Source organism: Leptodactylus fuscus, chromosome 1, assembly GCF_031893055.1.
Source record: "Leptodactylus fuscus isolate aLepFus1 chromosome 1, aLepFus1.hap2, whole genome shotgun sequence".
Classification (NCBI taxonomy): Eukaryota; Metazoa; Chordata; class Amphibia; order Anura; family Leptodactylidae; genus Leptodactylus; species Leptodactylus fuscus.
Genome location: NC_134265.1, coordinates 121,981,538 through 122,001,789, shown reverse-complemented (window position 1 = coordinate 122,001,789; position 20,252 = coordinate 121,981,538). Strand labels below are relative to the sequence as shown.

The 20,252-nt window shown below is 39.3% G+C and overlaps 1 protein-coding gene across 2 annotated transcripts in view; it reads left to right on the top strand.

The window, feature by feature from the left end:
* Window positions 1-20,252, top strand: part of FAM222A (family with sequence similarity 222 member A) — a 78,784-nt gene that overhangs the window by 21,628 nt on the left and 36,904 nt on the right. For both annotated transcript variants that reach the window (XM_075276611.1, XM_075276612.1), the window contains exon 2: window positions 19,911-20,031. In XM_075276611.1, coding sequence (XP_075132712.1) covers window positions 19,950-20,031 — 82 coding nt within the window. In that variant the 5' untranslated portion in view covers window positions 19,911-19,949. The remainder of the gene's footprint in view (window positions 1-19,910; window positions 20,032-20,252) is intronic.

The window sequence follows — 20,252 nt, the reverse complement described above, 5'->3', positions numbered from 1 at the left end:
CAGTACTACCATTGGTGACACAATCCAAGTAAATATACGAATGTGTTAAAAACTAGGACAACGTCTTAGTTTCAAGGATATGACCCTTTCTCTAGTCCAAAATAACAACCACAAAACTCCAAGCCTCCCACAGACAAAGAACAACCCTACAGTTGTTATTTTGGACTTGAGAAAGCATCAGATCCTAGATTGGAAATGTGTTGTCATTGTTTTTACTGCAGTCAATAAACTTGCCTGGATTGCGTCCATATTGCTTATGCTGGGGAATAAAGGATCCACTTTAATGAAGATCTCTACCAGACTTGTCAGGAGGTGACTCAGATCAAGTAGGATTTGGCTAGTTACAAAGTATTGTTCATACCTGCGAATGATGGGCAACTTACAAGCAATTTCCTGATACTTTTAGATTTCTGCCATCTTGATGACTTTAATATTTCCTTCACTATTGACCATTGTCAGTTCCACATTCATATTGTCTAAGTATTCTAAAGAACTGGTCATGAAAATGCAATAGTTCAGACAGCCACTGCTGGTAGAAGAGCCGAATCCGTCCTAAAATAACCAACTGATTGATATAGGGGCAACACAGTGGCTCAGTGGTTAGTACTGCAGCCTAGCAGCCTTGGAGTTCTGGGTTTGAATCCTGCCAATGACAACATCTGCAAGGAGTTTGTATGTTCTCCCTGATTTTGTGTGGATTTCCATCCCATACTCCAAAGATGTGCTGATAGGGTAAAAATTTACATTGTGAGTAGAGATGAGCGAACACTAAAATGTTCGAGGTTCGAAATTCGATTCGAACAGCCGCTCACTGTTCGAGTGTTCGAATGGGTTTCGAACCCCATTATAGTCTATGGGGAACATAAACTCGTTAAGGGGGAAACCCAAATTCGTGTCTGGAGGGTCACCAAGTCCACTATGACACCCCAGGAAATGATACCAACACCCTGGAATGACACTGGGACAGCAGGGGAAGCATGTCTGGGGGCATAAAAGTCACTTTATTTCATGGAAATCCCTGTCAGTTTGCGATTTTCGCAAGCTAACTTTTCCCCATAGAAATGCATTGGCCAGTGCTGATTGGCCAGAGTACGGAACTCGACCAATCAGCGCTGGCTCTGCTGGAGGAGGCGGAGTCTAAGATCGCTCCACACCAGTCTCCATTCAGGTCCGACCTTAGACTCCGCCTCCTCCGGCAGAGCCAGCGCTGATTGGCCGAAGGCTGGCCAATGCATTCCTATGCGAATGCAGACTTAGCAGTGCTGAGTCAGTTTTGCTCAACTACACATCTGATGCACACTCGGCACTGCTACATCAGATGTAGCAATCTGATGTAGCAGAGCCGAGGGTGCACTAGAACCCCTGTGCAAACTCAGTTCACGCTAATAGAATGCATTGGCCAGCGCTGATTGGCCAATGCATTCTATTAGCCCGATGAAGTAGAGCTGAATGTGTGTGCTAAGCACACACATTCAGCACTGCTTCATCAAGCCAATACAATGCATTAGCCAGTGCTGATTGGCCAGAGTACGGAATTCGGCCAATCAGCGCTGGCCAATGCATTCTATTAGCCCGATGAAGTAGAGCTGAATGTGTGTGCTAAGCACACACATTCAGCACTGCTTCATCAAGCCAATACAATGCATTAGCCAGTGCTGATTGGCCAGAGTACGGAATTCGGCCAATCAGCGCTGGCTCTGCCGGAGGAGGCGGAGTCTAAGGTCGGACCTGAATGGAGACTGGTGTGGAGCGATCTTAGACTCCGCCTCCTCCAGCAGAGCCAGCGCTGATTGGTCGAGTTCCGTACTCTGGCCAATCAGCGCTGGCCAATGCATTCTATTAGCCCGATGAAGTAGAGCTGAATGTGTGTGCTTAGCACACACATTCAGCTCTACTTCATCAGGCTAATAGAATACATTGGCCAATCAGCGCTGGCCAATGCATTCTATTAGCTTGATGAAGCAGAGTGTGCACAAGGGTTCAAGCGCACCCTCGGCTCTGATGTAGCAGAGCTGAGGGTGCACAAGGGTTCAAGTGCACCCTCGGCTCTCCTACATCAGAGCCGAGGGTGCGCTTGAACCCTTGTGCAGCCTCGGCTCTGCTACATCAGAGCCGAGGGTGCGCTTGAACCCTTGTGCACACTCTGCTTCATCAAGCTAATAGAATGCATTGGCCAGCACTGATTGGCCAGAGTACGGAATTCGGCCAATCAGCGCTGGCCAATGCATCCCTATGGGAAAAAGTTTATCTCACAAAAATCACAATTACACACCCGATAGAGCCCCAAAAAGTTATTTTTAATAACATTCCCCCCTAAATAAAGGTTATCCCTAGCTATCCCTGCCTGTACAGCTATCCCTGTCTCATAGTCACAAAGTTCACATTCTCATATGACCCGGATTTGAAATCCACTATTCGTCTAAAATGGAGGTCACCTGATTTCGGCAGCCAATGACTTTTTCCAATTTTTTTCAATGCCCCCAGTGTCGTAGTTCCTGTCCCACCTCCCCTGCGCTGTTATTGGTGCAAAAAAGGCGCCAGGGAAGGTGGGAGGGGAATCGAATTTTGGCGCACTTTACCACGTGGTGTTCGATTCGATTCGAACATGGCGAACACCCTGATATCCGATCGAACATGTGTTCGATAGAACACTGTTCGCTCATCTCTAATTGTGAGCCCTATACGGGGCTCATAATATACCAAAGAACTGAATAAATATATACATACACATATATATATATAATTTTCTTACACTGGGTATGTGACTGCTATACCACAGACTAACCAGAGATTGCCATATCATATAAGCAATTTGGTACACTTGCTCTAGACTGCTAGAAAGAAAAGAAGTTGTTCTGAGTCAAGTATAATTCATATTTTATTAAAGGTCTGTATAAGAAAAGTGGAAAAAAAAAATATATACACTCTGTTGAAATGCAGTAAATAAAGCAAGACGATGAGCGAGTAATGCACTGGGATCTGCCGAGACTATTGCTTGCCATACACTTTGTTCATCGGTTTGACAGCAAGCTGTCTGTAGCAAATATATATATAAAGAATGTCGGCAGCCATACCTTAAAATGCAGTTGTATGTAGTGAACACTGACATGACAGATGAAGTTTGTGAGTTCAAATAAAAGCATTTAACAGGTTTGGTTGTAAGGGGAAATCTAGCCATGAAAGTTAGATGTGTTAATGTAGTCTCGCGTGTCATAAGAGCAGCAGCGTAAATTGCTTTTTAGATTAACATTTAATTAATAATGAGGCCCCGCTAAGAGGCTTGTTCGGTTTTGTGCTTATAAATGGGCAGAGGAATGTTAAACGTGGCATCGCCAAGTACACGTCAAACCTTGTGACAGAGTCATTCCACACTTGTTTCTTCACTCACCTATTTATTTTAAAGGACTGGCCTAATAGTATTTATATAGAGACTGCTAAAACAAATCCGAAATCTCCACTTTTTTTTTATATAGCAGCTGGAGGTGTCAGGTACTGGAGTGAAATATCCCGATCTAGAAAGCAAGTGCTGTGTAATGTACTGCTGTTATGCTGGTTGTAGCGAAGAGTTCTCAAACTAATACATTTCTTTCCCATAGTGTCTACTTGAAGTTTTCAACTCTTGCCACTTTCCAGGTGCCTCTTGTCCTCCGGTACAAACACTGGTAAATGTTAAAGTGTTACATAAAGACATGGCTAACTATAATAAAAATGGACTTTGATAAATAATGTGTAGCCTTATATTAAAATAAATTAAGGGACACATGGGGTGGTGGATTGTTACTAAACAAGGTTGTTTTTTGATAAAATAAGGGATATACTGCTTAAAGAAAGATGCCATGATGTCATGAGCCCTGTGATTAGCTAAATGGGTTAAAGGGGATGTGCAGGAAGAACTGGCGGGGACAGGTGAAAAATAAACAAAAAACATGCACTCCTGTTCCCGATTCTCCAGTGTCCCCCATCACTTTCCAGGTCTGTGGTACCCTGGTGCTTGTTGGTTATAGGCGGCTTAGAAAGATGTTCTGTTTGTCATACAGTACATACATCCATGTTGTATACTTGTCACCTACAAGACTTTAGTGGATGCACTATGCATGACAAATTGTTGTTTCAAAATTTGCTTTAGGACCCCAACAATGGAGGGTGCCAGGTACTTTAGTTGTAACCAGACCAATGAGTAAGCTTAGATGTCACTGTATCACCCCATCGAGATGGGATGTTTCAAGTGCATGTTATATAACATAGTAAAGCTGTTGTTGAGCTGAATTTATCTCAGCCTTCCATTCTTCCAGAGATATTGATGCTGTCAGTGCACACCCCCTTTACTTTACAAGGTCGCAGAAAATTTTAGGGGGACATTACACCCCTCCCACCCCCCGACAATACCAGTAGCCAATGTGCTGAATTCAGTGCACCGACAGCTTTTCAATTGTATATAACACGCCTTATCTTAGATGACATGAAATCCTCTTTAGGCTAAGGCCCCACATTGCGGAAATGTAGCTTTTTTTTGTTTTTTATTGCAGATTTTGTTGCTTTTTTTTTTTTTCCAGAACTTCCTATAGATTTCCCATTCCTTTTTGTAGCCACTCTTGGCTGTGGCTAAAAAAAAACGCAACAAAATCTGCAACAAAAAAAAGTGAATGTCTCTCTGCCAGACATCTAATGGAATATCATATTGCTATAGCATGAATTTCTGTAAAGTGTATTTACAAGACTTATCGGCTGGGGCTTCTAACACAGCAGTCTTAATAGCATTAGTCTAAAAAATATATATATATATATATATATATATATATATATATATATATATATATATATATATATATATATATATATTTACAGTGTATATCTTTTAGAGATCACTGAATGAGCTGAGACAGCTGGCTATATAGTTGCTAGCATATCTTCTGGCATGTTGCAAGGCTCCTTCTCAGTCATATCAGTACAGTAGCATCAGGGTGTCGGCCTATCTACAATTAGTTTAGGTTTACATTCCTGTAGGTGATCTGCTCTGTTTTTAACAAGAATCTGAGGGTCAGTGCACATGGAGCCTCTCGATAGAGTTCTATTGGGAACATTTTTTTGAAGGCTGATTCAGTGTGAAAATCAGCGCCCAAAAAACTGTGTGCACTGACCCTCATAGTGATCGCTGTGTATAACTAAGTGAAAATTGGACCTGGGTTTTAGTCCTATAAAGCTTTATAGTAATTCTATATACTACATTTTAGTATAATTTAATCATAATTCAACATCTCCTTGTAATGATTTATTGCTTCCAATGTGTCTCTTGACTCAAGACTTCACTCACCACCAATCGTTATAATTGAGACGTTACCATAGGATAGGCATATCTAAATCTGTAAATTATGTTTAACTTGGAAATACTATTGAGATTTCTGTATTTTTATTACATAAACCATGTTATGATTCTGGTTGAAACTAGACTCAACACATTTTAGATTTTGTGGCAAAGAGAGATCCAGAACATTGTATATTGTGGTATAGACATCCAGACCAAATATCCACAGTTCGAGGTCATCCATCTCTGAAGTCGTAGGACTCTCTGTTCTCCCAATATTTAATTGGAACCAGCAATCCAGCTATCCTTCCAAGGATCTATTTAAGTCCCTAGTACTCATTCTTAAAGGAGGGTTGAGCTGTTTTACCTGCTTCAGTGTAAACTATTGTAGATTGCAAGCATGACACCCAAATCTGTTTACGACCTGTTACGACTCAGTTTAGACCGTGGCAATGCCGCATGTACCCTGCTTCTTTATTCCTTCTTTTTGTTAATGAAACAGAACCGATGAAACGCTGGCCACTTAAAATGACATTGACGTCAATGGGATGACAGATTTGAAAAACATATGCAATGAGTGACATTAGTTTTCATCCTCTGCCCAATTGACTTCAGTGTGACCTACAAGAAAATGTTTCATGCTGATAGATGCCTTTTAAGACACAAAAGTAGCAAACACAATCCCACTGCAGTCAAAAGAATCCTTCAGAAAAATGACTTTCCAGGGACCTGAAAAATGTCTACATTATACTTACAAATAACAAACGCATTTCCAAACCAAATTTTCTTAACAGAACAAATTTGATATTTTAGATTGCTATTTTCAGAAATTCTTTTTGACTAGACTACGACACAGGGTCTTGTCATGGAAATGTATAGTACGCTGTTGTGTAAAAACATTGGAAGCAGGCATTTTAGACTTCCACAATTCTGTCCTTCCCACCTTGGCACAAAGCCTTTTTCATCCTCTGTGGACTGCTGAGACGTTATGATTATATTTCACATAAGTAAGTCTTATTGAATAAATAATACCCTTATGTATTTTTAATTGAGGCTGGGCAAGTGGATAGAGTCAATGGAATTAAAAGGTTATGCTGCAGCTTGAGGTGAACCACACACTTTGTTTAAGTGAAGGGCGACCTGATCTGTAACTTGGTAGAGGCACATTAGACTGGAAAAACTTACTCGATATAGAAAGCTGTTGAGCAGATAGAAGCTTCCTGTGGCTTCTCCGATATTTTTTTTTTTTTTTAGTATACCTGGATAGAGCTGCAATCTCTGTGTTAAAAAAAAAAAAAAAAAAAAAAAAAAAGCAAATTGTAGCCAAAGGGTAGCCAAAAACATTAGATGGATATTGGTCAGGTAAATCAGATTTGTCAGGTAAATGGAGGATCAAGGAAGTTGGATTTTAGCATGCCCCATCTTTTTGTTCTCAATGAAGATAACCCACTACCAGTGTGTATGGCGGGGTTGGAAGGAATAGCAACCAAATACCTGCCTGACTATCAAATGTGTTTTGGAGCTGAGGGAAGATATAAAAATTACTATATTGCTTTGCGTTTTGTTTTGTTTTTTTAAATTCGCACTGTATTCTTTTTAGGTTTCTTTTTTCATATAGCCAGTAGAAAAAAACCTGAGGGAAAAGAAATCTAATAAGCTACCAAAACGTGCTGCAGATTCAAAAGCACAGCAAGTGGGCCAAAAAACACTGAAGTGTAAAAAAAAAAATATATATATATTTTGGGTTTTTTATGTAGATTGTGAGCCCCATATAGGGCTCACAATGTACAATTTTCCCTATCAGTATGTCTTTGGAGTATGGGATGGAAACATACAAACTCCTTGCAGATGGGTTTTTTGCCCTTGGCAGGATTCGAACCGAGGACTCCAGCGCTGCAAGGCTGCAGTGCTAACCACTGAGCCACCGTGTGGCCCATTAAAGTTCTGTGCTTGGGGGTCATCACTGTTGCAATCTACAAACTGACATTCAAAGGAGTTTTACCACAACAGACTGAAATGGCATATGGACTGTAAAGTCATGGCATGCTGAGTTCTCTCTCTCCCTCTCCCTCTCCCTCTCCCTCTCCCGTTTTACCACGTTATATGAATTAATAGACACTCTCTATAATAGCCCAGTCCGCCATTGCATTCAGGATTCTGGACCCAAAAACTTTTATTTTTTTTCTCAATCTATACCAGTGGTACCGAACCCCTCAGTTTCATATGCACATTCACCGAATGCTTCTTTAGTGATGAATCAAATATGAATTATATCCAAATTCAAGACATAGGTATATTTTTTTTATTTTACTGGTACACAAAATGAACTGTGCATATGGCCTAGGGTTCGATCGAATTCTGGTTAAGAACCACTGATCTATATAGTAAATGTCATAGAAAAAAGTAATAATTAATCTAGAAGACAAACAAAAGTATTACAAAGATATACTAATGTTTTTCTGGCTGCCTAAAATTCAGCCCTCTTCAAAGTGAATTTATCATCAAAAATGAAAATGTAATATTTCATAAAGAGCAGAACAGTTTGAAAGGAATCTTTCTCACAGTTCTGGAAAATATTCTTTTAAGAGAGTGAAAAGTGGAACTGTCTTCTTAATTGGCTTCATCGGAAAAAAAACTCTCCTTGTGTAGGCCATGAGTGACTGCCATATGACTTGCAGATAGAAATAGGTAGCGGGCACTGCTAAACTCCTAGAGCGTAGTCCAGTCAGCCACAGTACAGTATACTGAAGAAACGGGAAACGGATGTGTGCGCCACTCTGTACTAAAAGATTTGGGGGGATAGAGTAGGGTCCAACCCAACTGTAAACCTCAAAGGAAGTGTGCACTCTAGAGTCTGATGAAGGTCCTGAGAACCGAAACGTCACTCTTTACGCTATGTGTATATTTCCATACGTTACCTATCACATTTAACTACATAGAGTGCTTGGTTTCTATTGATATATCCTATAGTGAAGAGACGTTATCCAATTTGACTGGCTTAAAAAAACTTTCCAAATTTTCTTTACAGATTTCCTTTTGTCAATATTCAACCCCAAATGGTTGGCTATATAGCGAAAAGCGTTCAAATGGACATATAGATTGATTCTGTTGCATCCAACGTTCCCATTTTGAGCTGAATAAATATTTTCCGGATCGGATCCCATGATCACTAGTATACTCCTATAATACTATTCTAAATGAAGATTACAAGGGATATCCCAATTCTGAGAAATAGTAGGACTTTACTTTGCTAGGAGTGGAACAATGAGCCTTGTTCATACCATTTCCTGGTATCACAGCTCATATGGTTTACAAGCTGCTGTCTATGTAAAGATCTGGTACATTCAGAAGTACTGCAGCCCTTTATAGTGATCATCATTGGGGGCTCTCAAATAGTGCGCCCTGACAATTGTATATTCTCACATTTACTGACCGCCTCACAGTATAACACCCCTTTTACAGTATATTATACGTTTAGGCCCCACTGAGTATATTGCCTTCTTGTTCTTGGCCTGTATACAGTATAGTGTATGTACTGTAACCTACCCCTCTGTATACATATGTAGCAGTGCTGACTTCAGCACTGGAGTTTGCAGTAATGGTGCATTGTGAAAGTTACCCGTTGTCTTAAGAAAATGAAGAGGGATTTGAAGCAGACTTTCAAGTGAAATGTTCTGCAGCTGAACCATCCATAGTAAGATCAATGGATTCTGGACAGGACTCGGTGCTGATTTTAAGACACTATTCACCTTAAAACCAGGGCCAATTCCTTTGTGTGAACTTGCCCTTTAGGCTGGTTTTACATGGTGCTTTATTGTAGAAAAGAGTAGCACCTGTTACTGTGTATCTCACCTCTGGTTTATGGGCATAGTAGAAATGTGTTATAACTGCATGTACTTGTTCATGTAATAAGTAGCACGCTCGGCACTGCTACATCTGTACTTACTTGAACTCACCTGTGCAGTATAATTGTCTTGTGTGCTCAGCTTGTTGCCATAGAAAGTCTGATGATAGAAAGGCATGCAGTCTTGTATTTTTATATGCAATGCTGAAGATTGATAGTTGTGAACTGGCGGTTTTTGATTTGTTTTGCATACATGTGAAGCATTGCTGTGCCAAATGCTTCAGTGATATACATACACATGATGGCTGCTGCAAAAGATTGGCTTATTCTAGTTCAGTTATGGCAGGTGGACTATGAAAGGACGTTCCAGTTGAACTCTCTCAGGACGTTTTGCATCGGCTGATGGGACGTGAGATGTGCAGTGTCCCAGTACTTAGCATTAAATTAGTCATCAGCACTAGGATTAATTTGGGATCAGTAGGGACCCATTTAGTACAATCTGCCACAGCTTTACGGATAAGCACTGCGTACAGTTACAGCGGTTAACAATTATACTATTGTGTCCTTTGTGTTTTTGTGCACCTGTTACGGATTTATTTTTTTTCTGCATACAGAATTTCTATCAATGCATTATTATATAGCGCTGGCTGTTAACGAAAAATAATGCCCACCAAATTGACTCTACATAAAAGTGCCATAATTTGGTAGTGTCTAAGATTATAGGTGTGATGTAAATGGGAAACATTTGCTTGTTTTATGTTCTTGTCATAAGTACATAGCATATTATGCTGGTTGACATGATAAATACATGATTGGAGCTTTGTTTCTCTCATACTGCCCCCCCCCCCCCATATTTCCCAACTTTCTTTCATATATGTTATCACATGGAAGAGCTTGGGATCATACTGAAAATAGATTTATAATGATTGAGTTGAATTGAAGCTGACTCTGTCATGGGCTCCTCCCCGTAGAGGTGACTGCAAGGGCCCACACACAGGAGCAAAACCCCGATTTGCTGACTATCTTTTGTGTATGGGGAGATATACCACCTCTACCCCAAATAATAATCTCAGGGGAAGAAGGGTCAGCCATGTTGAATTTCAACAGGCCCGATCCTTTGTTCTCACTTGGTTAGCCAACACCACCGATGTCTGACAGTGACTTGTTTCTTTATAAATGTTGGGCTGAATAGAGAATGAATGAATGTAAGGGCTGTGGGGTCGGGGGAAACAGTTGCTAAAAGTATGGTGTATGGATACCTTTACCCCATACATGGGGTATCTGTGATATAAAAAACAGAGCTTCAACCCACCGTGTCACTTTAATGAATACACTTGTTAGAACCTGTATGGATTGGTGCAGGTAAGTTCTATACATTGAGGACTCTCCACATTCAGCAATGTGAATTGTAAGACGTAGAATGCATTGCTCGCTCCTTTATTCCATGTTCTCCGGATATGAGGGACGCTATAGAAATGCAGTCATGTGTTCCTCATCAGTGCCCTGTATGCTCTTGTTTTCCTCTGATCTTCTCTCCCTCCCCCCTGTGGCTCTTCCTCTCTATTCTTCCCGGTTCCTCCCCCACTCTACCCCATCAACTGCAGATTTAGTTATGCATAGACAACTGTAGCAGAAAATCTAATTTGATGATTAGCAGAACTGCCAGGATCACTTCATGTCAAGAGATGCTATCTCTCTGCTTTCTCACTGATTAATCCCTCTCACAAAACAGCTGCAATGAACTTGCCCCTAAGGGCTGATTGTAGCCATCAATGTATCTTCAGTATGTCCCGGCTATTGAGTGCTGCAAAAGCAGGCAAAATCAAAGCATGTCCATAGTAACCTCTAATCTTTTGCCTAGTAATATAGCCCCTGTTGATGAACTAATTCATGTTTCATGTGTTGAACTGACCTTGATTTCTCAAGCAATGTCTTCTAAGCCGTAGAATGACTAAAATGAAACTCGATGAGGAATCTTGTCCCTTGTACAGATGTGTCCTTACTTACTCTTTGACTCCAGGTAGCCCAAGATGAGATATCCAGCTTTGAGTGCTATCTTGAGCCTAGTGGCAAGGTAAAGAAGCACATCATGTCAATATAACATCCGTATTTCAACCCACAAATGAAAATATATCATAAAACATAGAAATGGCATAATCCTAATTCCCAGATTAATGTGTTCAACTAGGCCAAATGAATATTGGCATAAAGGGAAGAGGGTGTATTGTGTGGTAGTGGTCAACAACATTAGGATCAGAGGGGTGACAACCAGTTGGAGAACGCTAGAGGAAGTAAACTTTAGATTGGCAACAGATCCTTCTATTAGAGTCAGTGCACACAGTTTTTGGTGCTGATTTTGACGCTGCATCCGCCTCAAAATCAGCCTCCAAAAAAAGCCTTCCAATAGCGTTCTATTGGGAGGAATAGCAGCTTTTTTTTGTTGCAGATTTTGCTGCAGTTTTTTGAGCCAAAGCCAAGAGTAGCTACAAAAGGAATGGGAGATATTTAGGAAGTTCTTATACTTCTATCTTCTGTTGAATCCATTCCTGGCTTTGGAAAGCAACAATATATGCAACAAAAAAAGCTGTGTTTCCGCAACGTGTTTTTTTTTTTTTTTTTTTTTTTTTTTTTTTACAGGAATGGATAGTTTCAAGCGAAACTTGGTCCGTGAACTAGGCACAGCACAAGATTTTATCTAAGGCCTGGTTCACATCTGCGTTCGGGCCCCATTACAGTCTATGGGGTCCGTGTACTTTCACTGCTCACCACTTTTTAATGCGTTTGGTATTCTGTTCTAAGGGTCCCCAAGTGGAATTCCGAATGGAATACTGAATGCAGATGTGAACAAGTCCTAACAGGTCTGTTACTCTTATTAATAACTATAGGACACATGTATGTAACATAGGACATCCCCTTGTACGCATAGACAATCGGGTATAAACAAACATTGGCAACGCTGACCTCGTAACCATACACTAGTTCACTAGGAGTACTGTTGAAGGACCACTTACCAGTAGACAGTATATTAAAAACTTCAACTGGCCATAGGCGTGCAAGCTGTCAACTACATTTAGTTGGGATTCAACCATAAAATTTCACATTTGACACAAGCAAGTATGCAGGGTTTTTAGTAGGAATAATGAAGTACGCTACCACCAGACACCTCTCTAGCTACATATCACCAGGGAATAAATACAGAATGGACAGCTGAATATGACTGTGGGCAGTCCTAGTAGTTACTACAGTAGATTGAAATCTACCAAGAACTTCTGGATTTATAGACCATGTCTTCTGATCAGTTATTGAAGGCATTTTTCTCTTTTCATCATACCACATTCAAGTTTGGAAATAAAGCCACAGCTATTAATATAGCAGAGTTAGATTTAGGCGGATCCTACTAGTCTGTATATATTATGACAAAATGGAGTTCACTCCTCCATATTAAATATCTGTCTGTTGGCGATTCGGTTCCATGGGGTATTCTTTTCTTTCATTTTTTCCTAATTATTAAGCCTCTATGCCGTAACCTCTCTTCTATTCGAGGTCAGAAGTATTCGTTTGTCATTAGTCCTGGGAACACTATAATTTGCTGTTTCCATCTGAGTGGCTGCAGCCTTCTTGTGGATGGGGTAGTGGAAACAACAGAGTTAATGGCTGTATATGTTCATGCATACTTGTTTGGAGGTAAGGAAGCAAATTCATTTACTACTGAACGGTGGAAGAGCAGTTGCCTGGAGGCAGGCTTGCATTGTTGGCAAATATGCTTTTATTCAGAAAAATTATTTTAGTCTTATGCTGGGCATATTGTGTGTTTCTGCATATGCTTTCTGCATACATTTGTGTGTTTGGGGGGGGGGGGGGGAGTATTTTATAACGCTGTTATGAAAGAGCTGCATCTTTAGATCGATATGTGATATTGACCATTTCCATGGTATGATTTTACTGCAGATATCTATTATCCGTGCCTCTACAATAAAAACCTCTTGTGTCATAATAGTAAATTAATATAGGTCTGTCTATCTGTATTTTTTTTCTAACTGATGCGAACAGGTCTCTATTTACCTACTGTTTATATCCCTTCTTTTATATACTATACAGAATATCTTGAATTCTGTCAAAGTAAAGCTTGGCTCTATATCAAGAATACATCAGTCTTCATTAATCTTTGTCAAAAGTTCACCACCGGCAACACTTGGCACAGTGGTACATAAGGAGTACTAAAATTACAACCTGGTACTGTTGTCAGGACAGAATACTTGGTGTACCATATATGCATAATGTGAATGTACATATAGATTTTAATGTGTCAGTTATCAGAGACTATGATAATGATCGCTGTGTCCTCATCACTACTTAACTAGCAACACACCATACACTGTACAGTGGCTGTGCTTGGTATTGCAGTTCTGCACATTTATTTGAATGAGGCTGAGCTGCAATATGGCCATATGTTATTTATTTATTTATTATGCTTACTTATATAGCGTCATCATATTCTGCAGCGCTTTACAGACATTGTTAGTCACTGTCCCACATAGGGCTCACAATCTACATTCCCTATCAGTATGTCTTTGGAGTGTGGGAGGAAACTGGAGTACCTGGAGGAAACCCACACAAACACGGGGAGAACATGTAAACTCCTTGCAGTTATTGTCCTTGGCAGGATTTGAACCCAGGACTCCAGTACTACAAGGCTACAGTGCTAACCGTGACCACTAGATATGATGCCACTGTCTGATATACAGGAAGTAGAGCTCAATATCACAGTCCCAGCAAACGCCATTAAAGTCAGTATCCTATTGTTTCAATGTAGTTTTAACTTTTGGAAGTTATCTGGAAGTTTTATTTCATAAATTGATATGAGAGTAGTTAGGACTATAACTTATTTAAATTGTATACATTGGTGGAAACCCTAACGCTTTCAGCTTTAGGTAGGAGCCTCTTTTATTATAAAGATTAGAGGGCACATAATCTTAAATTGACATAACTCTGAAATGAGAACAAAGGGTTGTAATCTTACCAGTTTACTCTGTTATTGCTTGAAGAAGCTGGTAACCTGCCTGTATGGTTGGCATACAACTACATTGCCTCCAGCACTCACTATATTAAGACTAGCTCACCAGAGCAATCTCTTAATTCTGGCACAGTGCTGGAGGTCTCGTGCACCAGAATTGAACTCTATGCCTGTCAAGAACTGATATAAATTTCAGGTATAACTCATGTCAGTTATATGGTCTGTGTTATAGTAAATCTGATAGGCAGAGGTGTCCCTTTGGCCCACCTTGAACAAATGTTGCATTTTTGGCACAGTCAGTCATGCACCAAAATAACCTGCCCATATATATATATATATATATATATATATATATATATATATATATATATATATATATATATATATATGCACACACACCACACCCATGCGTGGCTTTGGCCACTAGTTGAGGCTCACTTTAAATGGTAAAACCAAACAGGCCAACCATTGCATGAACTAGTACTCCTTTTTTTTCCCCTCTTTTCTGTTCCTCCAGGCCATGAATCAGATCCAGTGGATCAATTCTTGCATGATCACTTCTTCACTCACATAAAAAGTTAATTAAAAAAAAATGAATGAAAAGAAACAAATGAGCAGCACTTTAAATGCTGTACTGCAAGCTTCTCCATTTGCCTTTGAGAGAGCAGGAGGACAGATGGAATTTAGACAGGCGTTTAGAGTAATTACTCTGTAACGAGGATTTTGTTGTGAAATTAGTATCTTAAGGAGGTGGCGCAGATATCTTTCAAAGGATGAATACCTCATTAAGAATCTGAATAAAGGAAAAAAAAGGAAGTGACGGTTTACAATTGGAGCTCGGCAGACACCTGCCTGGTTTTAAATAACAGCTTTGTCCTTCGGCTTTTAAAACTTGTATCAGTTTTGCTGAACTGCTTTGTTTAAGTGATACAAATCGCTTGTGTTTTGCATACCGTGGAAAGTCTGTAATTCTAAAAATGTATGCTACGGCAAAATGAATGCTTCTACTTGCAAACTTCCATTACTTAAATACATGACACAAAGTTTCACCTTTAAAAATACTTGGAAACCTCTCATATGATGACAGGTAAATGTACCTGCCCCATTGGCTGCCTTACCGGTAACTGGCACATACCCGTCACTAGTCTATTCTAAACTGTAACGTTGACTATTAATATATGGTAGTATGTTTTTTTTTTTGTATGTTTTCCTTGAGAAATTGTTTTTAAATATACCTGAGGAAGAGGCCTAGAGCCTCGAAAACTTGTAATCTGTCATCATTTATTAGCTAGCCATTAAAAAAGGTATCGACTACTGAAGACTCAAGTTTTGTTTTTTATATATGGTAGTAGTCAAGTATTATCTCATCCATACTGCTGCACATACATAGCTGCCATGATTTCTTCTAGAGTGGATGATACTGTCATAACCTTTCCAAACCAATGTACTATCTCAAGTACTTTTACAAGTGGTTATTAACATTGTGAAGCTGTACACAACTTCTACACACATGATATACAAACACCTTGTGTATAGCTGTAAGCTGACTCACTTCCTAGATGACAACTATGACCTCTAACCTCAATGTTCCCTAGCTCTATGATGAGTTGGACTGATATTGCTGTGGAAACAGTTGACAGGTTGAATTTTCCCCAACTATAGATACCAAGCTGTGAAAGGCCCATGCACATGGAAAATCCAATTGCAATTGTGAGAAATGTATTAATGATTATTATTGTGTGGCCAGCTTTATAGCGTGTGATACATGTCTCTAGGTGCTGTATACATGGTAAGCTTTGTAGAAAGCCATCTTATGTTATGTCGCACTTGTGAGTGAGCACAGCTTGTTTATATATTGTGCTGCTTGAGAGTTTTATTCTTGCAGAATACAGAAGTATAATTTTACAAAGATGCATTTCATGTATTTCTACAACTGGAGAACAGAATGAAATGGAAACCATTGCCAACTTTGTTTTCATTGTCCGTTTTCTACTTTTCCAAGAAAGTAGCGAAACGTATTATACCAAAGGAATCTGTTTGGTGTCTATCATTCGGCAAATCTGTCACAGCTTGAATTCACTTTTTCTACTCTTGTGATAAAACCAAAAAAACTGTTCACAAAGCACATGTAAACTCAGCCTTAGATGTGTTCTAAGTTCAGAATCCATTGTGTTATTTAAAAGGAGGTTGCTGGCCAAGATGGGATATGAATCTGAGTATACAAAGAGTTTTGTCCATGAATAAATGTATAATTTGCAGAGTTCGAAGTGTACTAATACATAACCCAGCCATGGAGCTACTTGTTGAATGGTCTGTTAAAATTTTGTTTAGTATTATCCCCATATGAATAGGCAAGTAAAAAGATGGATTTGAGATGGAGACCTATTAGATGGATAGATGGAAAACAGAATGCAAGAAAGGATGCTGCACTTCTTTGGTGATAAACTTCTGTTATTTGCCCATATTCAGCCATGTTCCTGATTTCCATTAGGACATTTCCTAATGGAGGACTGAGCAAATAACCAAATCCAAGAACGGCAGCAGTTTATCTACTAGCCTTAGATTTTGGTTTTGCTACGGACACCCACATTACACTGAGAGTTACTTTGTCTCTTGGATGGTAGCAAAAAATGCCACAGCAACGGTATATAAAAAGCCATTTCTAAGCATACATTTTATATATTTCATATCTTGTACGTTCTCTCTCTTTCTGTGGGTTTCCTTTGGGTACTCAAGTTTCTTCCCACACTCTAGAGACATACTGATGGAGAATTTAGATTGTGAGCCCTATTTGAGACCATGTAAGTCCGGAACATACAGATGTAACCCTGTTTAACCTTTCTGCAGTATGATAACTATCTGTGCTGTGATCATCCTATCTCTGAAGATGACAAAAACTATTGGAAAACCCATTGGAAGTTGAGTTTACAATCGGTGCCACATTGTCACTTTGACTCATATTAACCGTTGCTACATCTGTATATAATATTATTCAGTGTCCAGTATATCAGTTCTATTTAAATGGTGAGACCAGCCTTGGTGGTGAGGAACAGCTCACTGCTTGGTTAGGCTCAGGTCCCTGCCAGTTTTGCAGTTCTGCTACCAGTGATGTGGTACTGTGGTGTAATGCTTCTTTTTAAGTATTTTGTTTTGCACAGTGGTATTGGTTTGGCAATTTTGGGGAGGTATTTTTTGCTGGATGCTGGTATTTGGCACTGCTATGCGGGTATTTGTGCGGCAACGTGATATTGACACGGTGACATTTCTTTGGTGGTGTGTGTTAGTAGAATAACACGCAAGGCCTGAGCTGAGTAAGTCACTTGAATTTAAGAAGGGCTGTTCCTGTGGCTTAACCAGCTGATCGGGATGGGGTCCAGGTGTCTGCCAACCACCAATTTGATAATGGGGACTTTTCCTGTAGATAGGTCATAATCTGTATCAACTACCTTTGGATACTGGACAATCCATTTTAACAGAAGATTTCTCAAGTTGCACCAAGGCCTCCCTTATTTTTTTTCTTCTCTCATTAACCTTTTCACAGGAGTGCACTTTAGAATCTATTTGTTGCACTTACAAGAACTTAAAGATCACATGCCTTCCACTGATCCTTAGGAGTGTTTATCTCTCAATTACTCCAGCCTCCAAATGTTTACTTTAAAGGAAATTGCTAAGGGTTATCCCAGAACTGACTGCAAGGGAATAATGGAAAACCTGGTAACATTAATCTTCAAGGGCTACCATTTATCATATTTAATTATGTGAATGTATGTGCTTATATTTCTCATACTTAATCCAAACAAGCACATATCTATTTTACTTGATAGGAATGTTTTGATTACAATTACGCAGTATGTATGCTATTATGGGTCTCAAATACTAACAGGAAGTCCAACAAATATTTCAATTCATAGGATTTTCCAGTATTACTGTTGCACAGGTCATTATTCATATTTGCAATTGAAAATGCAACCAAGCATATTTCTTTAAAATTTTAAATGTATTCTACTTTACTAAGTGTTCTTCAGTACTGAGGATGGCATCCTATCTTACAATAAAACATTATCGGACCACACTTCTGACAGAATTAAATAATCTATAACTGTATGTATATAAAGAGGGCCTGACTTCTGACGTGTGTGTTTATAGAAATACTTCTGCATAAAAAAAATTCTAGGGCAGCGCGGTGGCTCAGTGGTTAGCACCAGTCTTGCAGTGCAGGAATCCAGGGTTCAAATCCTGCCAAGGACAACATCTGCAAGGAGTTTGTATGTTCTCCCCATGTTAGCATGGGTTTCCTTCCACACTCCAGACATACTGATGGGGGTGGTGGTGGAGATAATTCTAGAACATTCTTCCTGTACTGTAGAACTCTGCATTTTGCTATTCCTGATATTACAGCATATTTAGGAGCAGAATAATAAATGTGTGTTACCATTCCCCATATCAAAGGGGTGTATTACTCTCTAAGCATAGTCACAAGTCATTGGACTACCACATTCCACCACATCTGTGTAGGACCCTGAGCAATCATGAGCTATATTATTGCAGCTACATATAGTAGTCTGTGGTGCTATAATGTCCCTTTGCATAGTATCATATAGCTTTTCCAGAGATATGGGCTGGAAACGCATATCATTGAATCTCATGGCTATAGGGAATTGTTACTCAGTCTTCCTAGAAACCAGTGTGAGAACAGTTAAAGGTATTCTCCAGTAGTAAAAAAAGTAGTAAAAGTAGTAAAAAAAAACCAAGAAAAGTAATAAAAACCATTACACTACCTCTCATTCCATCTCCAACACTCTGGTGGTGCCAGCTAGTTTTTAATTACTTTGACCATAACTGTCACAATAGCGCCGCAACAATGGCAAACTTCACTAGTAATGTTTGCATGTACAGTGCGAGGGTGCTAAGCCCAAGGATTGACTGCAGAGATCACATGGATCTATGCCTCGTGCTTACTGCATAAAAGTAAATAGACAGTCGGGATCCATTGAAGTGTCAGAGCTAGAGCTTCAGGGGATTTAACAGGTGAGTAATGTGTGTGTGTGTGTATATATATATATATATATATATATATATATATATATATATATATATATATATATATATATATATATATATATATATATATATATATATTTTTCTTTCTGTAGGGCAATTTATTTTTAGAATCCAAGATGAATGAATAGATGTGGAATGTGCAAGGAGAAGACATCCCATGGACTTTACTGGCAATTGTTTTTCTTGATTTTTGATCACTTATATAATTTTTGGACAATGAAATACATAGCTCCCTAGAAAATCGCATAGGTCACAAGCATTTCTATCCTCGAATACACCTTCACTCCTGAGTACCGTAAATATGTGAATGTCTTATTCCTATAATATAGATGATTTTGTTTCAGTCACATAATTGATATAGAACGTAACAGAGGGCTTTTCACAGTCACGGATGTCGATGGCCGCAATCTCCCCTTGCTGTGAATAACATGCAGCAGACTTTTCCTGTCAACAGATCATGTTGCGGCAGTCTAGTACTTCATATTGTGGGATTTCAATTTGCGGTCCTCATAATTGCCAGCAGCTCCTAATTTCCAGGGACGATCCTATGTTTTGTAGATGGATGTTTCTATGCAGCTAATGTTCTGTGCTTTTATTTTCCTTCATCCTGAAGAATGGAATATTACAGTAATGTTATACCTGACCCGGTCAGCAGTGTATTAACTAATGTTATTAATGTCTTCTTGCAGTGTGACCATCTGCCTAGGTGACCATAAGTCCCTGTAACCATGTTGGCCTGTCTTCAAAGAACCCAGAATCCTCCTGTAAAGCACCTCGTATGTTCAAACAAGGGGCTGGAGCCTCGAAAGTGTAAGTAAAGAATAAGATGTATTCGTTTGGTCTCTAATGTATTTTATTGGTATTCATATACTTGTTTTATATTGTTATACTATAGAAGCACGTTAACTCCTACATGGACGTATACTGTTATTGACAACAGTAATCCTGTAATAAAACCCATGCTAGTATTCTTACATTGCCAAAGAAGAATATTGCACATTTTGCTCTTGGGTACAAAACAGAAGACGAAT